At 39.4% G+C, this 9,676-nt stretch overlaps 1 protein-coding gene across 1 annotated transcript; it reads right to left on the bottom strand.

Moving 5' to 3' along the window:
- Positions 1-5,088: 5,088 nt before the first annotated feature.
- LOC114422425 (protein PHYTOCHROME KINASE SUBSTRATE 1-like) lies at positions 5,089-6,613 on the bottom strand. The gene is made up of 2 exons (XM_028388808.1): positions 5,629-6,613; positions 5,089-5,273 (listed from the first exon to the last, which is right to left on the bottom strand). The coding sequence occupies exons 1-2, from the start codon at positions 6,611-6,613 to the stop codon at positions 5,089-5,091; spliced, it is 1,170 nt and encodes a 389-aa protein (XP_028244609.1).
- Between the last annotated feature and the right edge of the window lie 3,063 nt (positions 6,614-9,676).

Here is a 9,676-nt window from a genome sequence, read left to right as displayed (position 1 = left end):
CAAAAAGGAAAGAAAGGAAATTCCCAATCAAAGAGTGGGAGAGAGCAAAAAGGAGAGAAAGAAAAAAAGAAAAGAAGAAGAAGAAGGAAAGAAAGCCCCTGATCGGGGATCTAAGGAAAGACAGAAGGGATATGCAGAGAGGTCTTTGGACCGGACAATATCTGAACAATACAGAATTGTCACCAAATGAACAAAAAAGAAGGAAAGGAAACCACGACCTAAAATGGTCTTCTCCCTTTGATTACCAACCAAAATCCCGTGCGCTAGCGACTTTTTTTTCTCGCCCCGCACTAAACAAAAAAAAAACAGAAAAAGAAAAAGCCAGAAAAATCAAAAGCCAAAAACACACAAAAGCCGAAAAAAAAAACCACCAAAAGAACCCATTCCCAAGGGAAGCCCTATCGATCCATGATCACGCATGTAATTTTTGATTTGATAGGAAATAATTTGCAAAGTCAAGTCATGACATATCTATGGTTCGGAATTAGGATGAAACACTTACCTGTGCAAGATTGATACACTTTGAGTGATTTTCTTCTATTTTTGTCGAACCCAGTGTTTCCTCTAAATGGTCATTTAGAAACGAAATGCTAACATCCAAAATCTCATTTATGGTTATGGGAGATTTCATCAGCAGACTCTCCTTCCCCGGTAGGCGCATTGTTTTTCACTCAAAAAAGCATATGCTGCTCTAAATCAGTTGGAATATTTGTCTCTTTGCTAAAGCATGTTTGCATTTTAGTGGAGAAAACACCGAGACTTTTTCAAGTCTCACAAGTTATCCAGAACTACGTAGGTCTGAGTTCCTCATTGGAGGATACGTAGGAGCAAGAGCTTTGCTTTTGTCGGCCGCCCCATAATCTTTGTCATACTGACCCTGAGGTCATGTGACGTGCACCCTTGTATCATCCAGAGGCGGCGGGCCCGATGATACGCGGAGATACCTTACGGTTATCCGCACCCTTTTGTCATCCAGAGGCGGCGGGCCCGATGACAAGCAGAGACCAAGTTTGGTCATTCTGCACCCTTGTATCATCCAGAGGCGGCGGGCCCGATGATACGCGGAGATACCTTACGGTTATCCGCACCCTTTTGTCATCCAGAGGCGGCGGGCCCGATGACAAGCAGAGACCAAGTTTGGTCATTCTGCACCCTTGTATCATCCAGAGGCGGCGGGCCCGATGATACGCGGAGATACCTTACGGTTATTCGCACCCTTTTGTCATCCAGAGGCGGCGGGCCCGATGACAAGCAGAGACCAAGTTTGGTCATTCTGCACCCTTGTATCATCCAGAGGCGGCGGGCCCGATGATACGCGGAGATACCTTACGGTTATCCGCACCCTTTTGTCATCCAGAGGCGGCGGGCCCGATGACAAGCAGAGACCAAGTTTGGTCATTCTGCACCCTTGTATCATCCAGAGGCGGCGGGCCCGATGATACGCGGAGATACCTTACGGTTATCTGCACCCTTTTGTCATCCAGAGGCGGCGGGCCCAATGACAAGCAGAGACCAAGTTTGGTCATTCTGCACCCTTGTGTCATCCAGAGGCGGCGGACCCGATGATACGCGGAGATACCTTACGGTTATCCGCACCCTTTTGTCATCCAGAGGCGGCGGGCCCGATGATACGCGGAGATACCTTACGGTTATCCACACCCTTTTGTCATCCAGAGGCGGCGGGCCCGATGATACATGGAGATACCTTACGGTTATCCGCACCCTTTTGTCATCCAGAGGCGGCGGGCCCGATGACAAGCAGAGACAAAATTTGGTCATTCTGCACCCTTGTGTCATCCAGAGGCGGCGGGCCCGATGATACGCGGAAATACCCGAGTGGTTATCCGTATAAACATTCTTTTGCTATCTATAAGACAGAACGCTTGATAGCATGCAGAGGCTGACATAGTCTTCTGCACCTTTTGTTCCTCCGGGAACAACAAGTCATTTACATGCGGAAATTTCATGGTCGCCCGCGACTCTCGTCAATCGAGAGGAGCGAAATTAGTGTCATACACTAATTTTCGTCCGGGGACCTTTGCTTGATGACATGCGACCTTTCTTTGGTCCTTGTGAGGTGCTTGGCACCCATCATTAGGCAATTTGTGAAATTCCGGGAATGACAAGTCATGGTCACCCGTGACTCTCGTCAACCGAGAGGAGCGAAATTAGTGTCATACCCTAATTTTCGTCCGGGGACCTTTGCTTGATGACATGCGACCTTTCTTTGGTCCTTGTGAGGTGCTTGGCATCCATCATTAGGCAATTTGTGAAATTCTAGGAGCGACAAGTCATGGTCACCCGCGACTCTCGTCAACCGAGAGGAACGAAATTAGTGTCATACACTGATTTTCGGGGACCTTTGCTTGATGACATGCGACCATTCTTTGGTCCTTGTGAGGTGCTTGGCACCCATCATTAGGCAATTTGTGAAATTTTGGGAACAACAAGTCATTTGCATGTGGAGATTTTATGGTCCCCCGCGACTCTCGCCAAATCGAGAGGAACGAAATTAGTGTCTTATCTTTACTTTCCTTTTATCTCCAATAAAAGACAAGTAAAGAGGGGCAACTGTCATACCCTAATTTCGTCCGGGGACCTTTGCTCGATGACGTGCGACCATTCTTTGGTCCTCGTGAGGCGCTTGGCACCCATCATTAGGCAATTTGTGAAATTCCAGGACATGCCGAAAAACCAAAAAAATATTGATGCACAATCCGTAAGTTTCCGTGACACACCGGAAATCAAATGGAAGCATCGTTGCATAATTAAGTGAGGTTCCGTAACATTCCGTAAGTCAAAAAGGGGATGATTATGTAATCCGCAAGGTTCCGTAACATTACGGAAAGAAAACAAGTATCGTTACGAAATTCGTAAGTTTCCGTAACTTTACGAAAAAAGAATCACCAAAAAACAGCAGAGGGGGGTGTACTTAGTAAAAATGGGGGTGCAAATAGCACCCAGGCCCACTTGGGCCCTCCGGAATATTCCTCCAGAAGGCGGTTGCTTCTGGAGGAAGCAACCCTGCTCGCCTGGGCGAGCTGGGCGGCAACCACCTCCCCTATTTTGCTATAAATAGGGGAGGAAAGCAAGAAGGAAAGGGTTCAGCCCCTTAGGCACTTCTCTCTCTTTCGAATTTGCTTGGAAAAATTGTTTCCGTGAAGAAAATCTAAGCGAGGCGCTTCCGAAACGTTTCCGTAACGTTTTCCGTGAGGAATCTCGCAAAGGTTTCAACCGTTCTTCGACGTTCTTCATTCGTTCTTCATCGTTCTTCGATCTTCAACGGGTAAGTACCTCGAACCAAGCTTTTCGATTCATTCTATGTACCCGTAGTGGTCCACATTGTGTTTCGTGCATTTTTATTCTCGTTTTGTTTACTTTTTATACCCCCTGTTGACGTGCTTAAGCCATTTTACTTAAGTCATTTCTCGCTTAACTTAAAAATAAAATAAATTTCCACCGAACGTTTGAATTGTATTATCCATTAACTTCGGTTAAAATAAATTCCGACCGTTCGGTCGTGCCGTAACCACGTTGGAAATCAAAAAGAGGTAAAAAATAATATAATAATCAAAAAGACATCTTTTAGTAAAATAAAGCGGAAAATCAATCGGACGTTTTCTCTTTGGGATTTCTCATTCTTAATCGAATTGATTAATAACTAAAGTGAAACTAAAGGCTAAAATCAATTCGCCTAGTCAAGCTCGTCCATAAAAATAGGCTTTTGAAGTTCGTCATTTCAATTTCTCACTAAGTAAAATGGATCATTTTTAAGGTCCAACGCCTTAAAATGATCACCACTTAAGTAAAAAAGAATCACTTGATAAAAAAGAACTACGTAGGTCTGATTTTCTCATCCCAAATTGAGGAATACGTAGGAGCAAAGGGAAACACCCTTGTCGACCACAAAAAAGAAAAAAATATAAAAAGGGTATAAAGGATATAAGAACATAAAAGGGAACATAAAAATCAAAGTCATGTTTGCACATTCGATTAAAGGCTGCCGTCCCTTGGGACGGGCGTGTGGGGTGCTAATACCTTCCCCGTGCGTAAATACAACTCCCGAACCTTTCACTAAAAAGTTCGTAGATCGCGTCTTTTCCGGTTTTTCCGACGTTTTCCTCAAATAAACGTTGGTGGCGACTCCGCGCGTATTCCTTTCGTGGAACACGCATCCCGCGAGTCTCGCGTCGCCCTCCCACCGAAGGGTAGGTTGCGACACTTAGTGATAAAGCAGAAGGATAAGAATTGGAAATGAACTTAGCATAGTTGGCAGTAGAAACTTCAATTTGTGATTAACTCGGTGGTGGAGTTTTGAGGCATAAGTTAGAACACTTACACATAATATGTTGAACAATATTAAACTATTTAAATTTAATAAATAATAGTTTTAAAGAGGAAACAATCATTAGTATGTGCAATTTGTTTTGAGAGGAAACTGGTCTATGTCTTACATACATATAGACATACTAAACATCGGGGATTTTTAATCTTTTCAGGTGTCTATTCTTCCGCCTCTGGCTTTAATATTTGTGACTGGTCTTGCAGCACAATTAGCTTACAACTTGATTTCAAGAGGAGTTGAAGCCACTGTGGTATGAGAGCCACTGAAACATCATTTGTTTTTGTTGTTTATTATATGAATAATTACTACTTATGAATTATGATATGATATTAAACGTATTTCCTCATGATTAAGTTGACATCATTTTGTGTTAAGAAATGGAATTTCATGTTCTATAGCCATCCATCTCTATTGCTAAATTTTGCATCCAAATTGGCTGTATACATAATACATCTTTACAGTAAAGACAACTACACCTTACTGGATGTAGACAGTAGACACAGTAGATGTTGTGGCTATTGACCCAATTTAACATGTCAATGACAACTGACAAATTATTAGAACATGCCTATCCTAACTGTTATTAATTTCTTGGCTGCTTGAACATTTTAAATATATATATATATATATATATATATATATATATATATATATATATATATATATATATATATATATATATATATATATATATATATATATATATATATATATAGGTTCGAAAGAATAAAAAAATGATATAATCAGCATAAAGCCTCAGAACACTTACACATTCGTTTCCTGAAAATCTTCTTCTGGTATTTCATATTTCTTCTAGAAATCAGGAAAATGATTATTGCAGATATTGCTAAAGCAGAAGCAGCAGGTGTTATCCCAGCAACAATTTTTATGCCCAAACTATTCTTTTTCTTCTCCGTATCAATATTTACTATAGCAATAAAATGAAAATTAAATTAGAGAGACTCACTAAAAATCAATTTTATTAACCAAATTTGAATTGCCAAAAATTTACATCAGTTATGAGATGTACTCTATCTAATTCATCAACAAAAATGCTAATTATAGACAAAACAAAGGAAAACTACTTCTGCATTGACACTTATTTTTCATGGATCAAGATATTTCCCCCTTTTTTTAACTTCTTTTTTAGTAAAAGGATTGCTTTAGTGGAGAGATTCCCTCATCTTTACAGTTTACAACCAAGAATACAGAAGGATACAGGCAATTATGTTTCTTCTCCTCCTTGTATACGAACAAAATGTCACAAAACATAAGGCATGTACCATTAAAGTCTGAACTTGCATCACTATTAGCATCATTGTAGTTTCCACCAGAATTTGCTGAAAAGTCAATTTCTTCAATTTTAGGAGCAGCATCCCAAGAAGAGGAATAGGTCTTTACCAACTTTTTATCAAAGCTCAAAGACTTGCTCCTGCTACTCAATATTGGGGAGCCAAACACTTCCAATGAATTCCTTGACTTCTCTACTTGTTGAAGTTTCATTTTCGCCGAATTATTTCCTGGGCTAGAATTCAAACTTGAGAGTGCTAAACTGTTTTCTTTGCTCAATCCCACCCCTAACTTCTCTGGGCTTTGGAAGTAAACATCTTTGTTAATCGAGATTTCGGCTGCATGAGGCCTAGTAACTTTAACTGAATGATTAGCCTCTGGATCAGCATTGAACATATTTCTTGAAGTTATTTTTCCGTGACTAGAATTTTTGCTGAAACTGATTTCACCTGCATGGTGACTAATATCAACAGAATTCTTGTCAGAACAATAGCATTTGCAACCAAGACCAGCTAGAAAACTCTTCCTATGCAATTTGCTTTTCATGTTCCTTGAGGAGTTCCTCACAACACTTTGCAAAAGTGCACTTTGGCTATTCAAGCTTGATTCAGACCTTACACTTGGAGTTCCATTCTGAACTTTGTACTTTCTGGTTACAAGAGCTGTTTGTTCATCTTTTTGGGGCCGGTGCTTGTTTGCATCATTATCAGCAACTCTTGGGGGGCTTTCAATCTCTTCTCCATTGAAGTACTTTTCAGCTTCAAATACTCCAATTTCTCCATCATCTTCCTTCTTTACTCCAAGAGGATCCTTTCTGCTGCTGACATAGCCATGGCCTGATTCTGCCAGGATGTCTTCTTTGTTGTTCAAGTACGAAGAGAAGGATGTGCCGCAAAGGTGGTAATTGTTGTTCTGAGAGTTGAAAGATTGCAACTGATGGATGTTGTTGTTATTTGAAGTGGCTGCTGACATAACCATAGTGAAAAAGTATCAAAGTACACACAGAAAAGGGCCCAAAAGAACCTGTTTGCATAGAGGCTGATGGAAGATGAGATAAAAAAAAAAAACAAAATGAGATTGAAATGAAAAAACAGTGGAATAGATAAAGATACTAAAACACTTTGAAGTAATAGAACTAGTATTATGACAATTTTTGAGTGCTAAAAGGCCATAATAATAAACAAAAGTAGCAGCTAGCAAGGTTGAAAGCAAAACTTAGTTATGTGAAGAGAAGGCTAAAACTAGATAGAGGGAAGGAAATGGATGCAGGAGAGAATTTAAAATTAATAGTTGAATAACTGCCTGGCACATTTAAGAGTAGTTCTATAAGTAGGCTAATGGAATAAGCAAAATGTCAAATGGGTAGGGTCATGTGCTTGTGTGTGGCCTAATTGACACTTCATCAATAGTTTTAACACTGATGAAATTTCTTTGAATTCTGGTGGATAACAAGTAAAGTATATTAATAACATTCTGCCTAATAACATGCATTAGCACAGACTCTTTTCTTCATGTTAACAATGATATGTTAGTTATATTGTAAGGCCCTGTGATTTGTCTCCTTCCAGGTGATAGGGTGATAACTACTAGAGAGAAACATATTTTTATCCACTTTGATTGTATAATATATATGTAGTCCCATCCTTTTAAAAACATAATTTGTTATCCACTTTGAGATCAAAACAGATTCTAAAAATTAAGTGGCTTAAAATTTATTTTGTTGGAATCAAATATATTATTTATAATGTCATTTAGCCTTTTTTTTAATTTGCTAAACACTAAATTATGCTGCCATACTATTTTCAGATTCCATTAGGAGCGATTTTAGACATTGTTGATCCTGTGGTCATTGCTGTTTCGAAATTCAAAGTGGTCCTGCGGTCATTGCTGGAAAGTCAATTGTGCTGAAGCCTTAAACTCAGGTATTTATATCTTTGATTCGAAAACTACTTTGAAATTGTTTTTGTATGCATTACTGGTATAGTTGTAACTTATGCTATGCCTCTCTACATGACCTTTCTTTCATTGGACTGATATCTTTGAAGTATTTACTGTGATTTTAACTCTCACAAGTTGTTAATTGTTAGCTCTAAAAAATACCGACTCTTAATAAGGAAACTCGGGTTCTTTGCAATATAACTTACAACTGTATATGATGAGTGCACAAATAGGTAAAAGACAAACATAAACTTGTCCTCACAAGAAATAATCACAAATTACAAATAAAATCATGAGCAATGACATTTGGAACAAACCTGAAGTAAATCATCCAAAGCTATTCCCATACCCCTGTATTTTCAGGCAAGGTATACAACTAAGGAACGACTACTTTGTATGAGCTCATCCTGGCAATAATAGCCACGATGCAATAGCTACTATAGCACTTTCTCATCAACTTCAGATGCTTCTGCCCAGGTACTCAAGCTTGCTACTGGCTTGGTATCCTCTTCTATAGCTGTCCTAATTTTCTCTAACTCTGCTAGCACCTACAGTAGTACAGATTACAGAATTTCAATGATTAGCTTTTAAAGTCAATGACTGGGATGAAACTACTGTGGCAACAAATTCTCTCTTTCTTCTGGTTTTATTTTCCTTTTTCTTGCTAGACTGGACAACAACTTTGTCCTTGTAGTCATCCACTTTGACAACATAGTTTGACACAAGTGAGGTTCCAACTGATCTTGATAGACAAACATTGAATAACTCAAGAGCACCAACCTTTCCTAGTTGCAATATAATAGCCTTTTCCAACCTCAGTGCTTCAGAATCAACAAAAGTTTCTTCTAAAACACATAGGTTCTCCATTAACATACGAAAATGTTGTGCCCTGAATGACTCAAACTTCGTAGAAATAGTAGATACCTCTCCAAAAGGCATTTGGGAATTATCAAAAATTTTATGTACACTACTCATTTTACATAAAATGGACTATACCTTTGGTTAATTGCAGCAATGGACTATACCCTTCACCAACACACACACACACACACACACACACACACACACACACATACATACACACCCACCCACCCACACACACACACACACACACACACACCCACACCACGCACACACACACACATACACACCCACCCACACACACACACACACACACACACACCACACACACACACACACACACACACACACACACCCACACACACACACACCCACACACACATGCATACACCCTCCATAAATAAAGAAATAAGGCCCTTACAGTAAAGTCACATGTCAATCTCCACATGAATTCCATGAGCAGTCCAGGTTCACTCTCTCTCCATAGATTCCATAAATGAAGACAAACCCAAAAGGTGTACAAAGTCAGTTTCTAATTAGGGTTTTAAAGTTAGAGTTGTAGTTGTATTACAAATAGCAATGACGAACAATTGTTGATGAACATTTAGTTATTTAATACTAATTAAGTTTATACAAACCTTACAAATCATAATATTGCATATGCAATTGCGGTTGGGAACCACAATTTAAAACGATGTTTGCAATCTTATGCTTCCACTCAATTTCCAATTTTATGTCCTCCCCTAAATTGAAATTTCGTACTTGGGATTAAGATACAACACTGATCACTAGTTTGCCCTCAATTTTTACTAGCATCACAACTACACACATCCTCATGATACGCACACACCCCCATCATACACACACCCTCATCACACACAAAGACACAAACACACAGACACACCCTCATCACACACAAAGACACACACACACACACACACACCCTCATGATAGACACACACACACATACCCAACTACAATAATAAAGCATAAGCACCCTCCAAACCCAGAATTTGAAGTTTACCTTTTGTATGTTCTTTTATGTCATGAATGTAATTTGCTATATACACAAATGTTGTTCATGTTGAGTGAAACTTAGATTCCCGTTTGAGATTGAATGCAATGATTCTTGCGGATAGTTTGCATTAGTCATTGTATTTAGTCTTGAATTGTCTGTTTGGACAGTTTGGGGAGACTGGTATTTTTATGTTAGATTCATTCGTCAAGGTTATTATTATTTTC

The sequence above is a fragment of the Glycine soja genome, chromosome 1 (assembly GCF_004193775.1).
Source record: "Glycine soja cultivar W05 chromosome 1, ASM419377v2, whole genome shotgun sequence".
In the NCBI taxonomy this organism is placed as follows: domain Eukaryota; kingdom Viridiplantae; phylum Streptophyta; class Magnoliopsida; order Fabales; family Fabaceae; genus Glycine; species Glycine soja.
The sequence above is the reverse complement of the archived record's forward strand: the minus strand, read 5'-3'. Positions and strand labels throughout refer to the sequence as shown.

Bases quoted from the DNA above. Each gene is read 5' to 3' on its own strand.
- LOC114422425 (XM_028388808.1), bottom strand. From the start codon at position 6,613: ATGGTTATGTCAGCAGCCACTTCAAATAACAACAACATCCATCAGTTG. The intron at 5,274-5,628 runs GTACATGCCTTA...TTATTGCTATAG, and splicing joins TGCAAGTTCAGACTTTAATG to TAAATATTGATACGGAGAAG.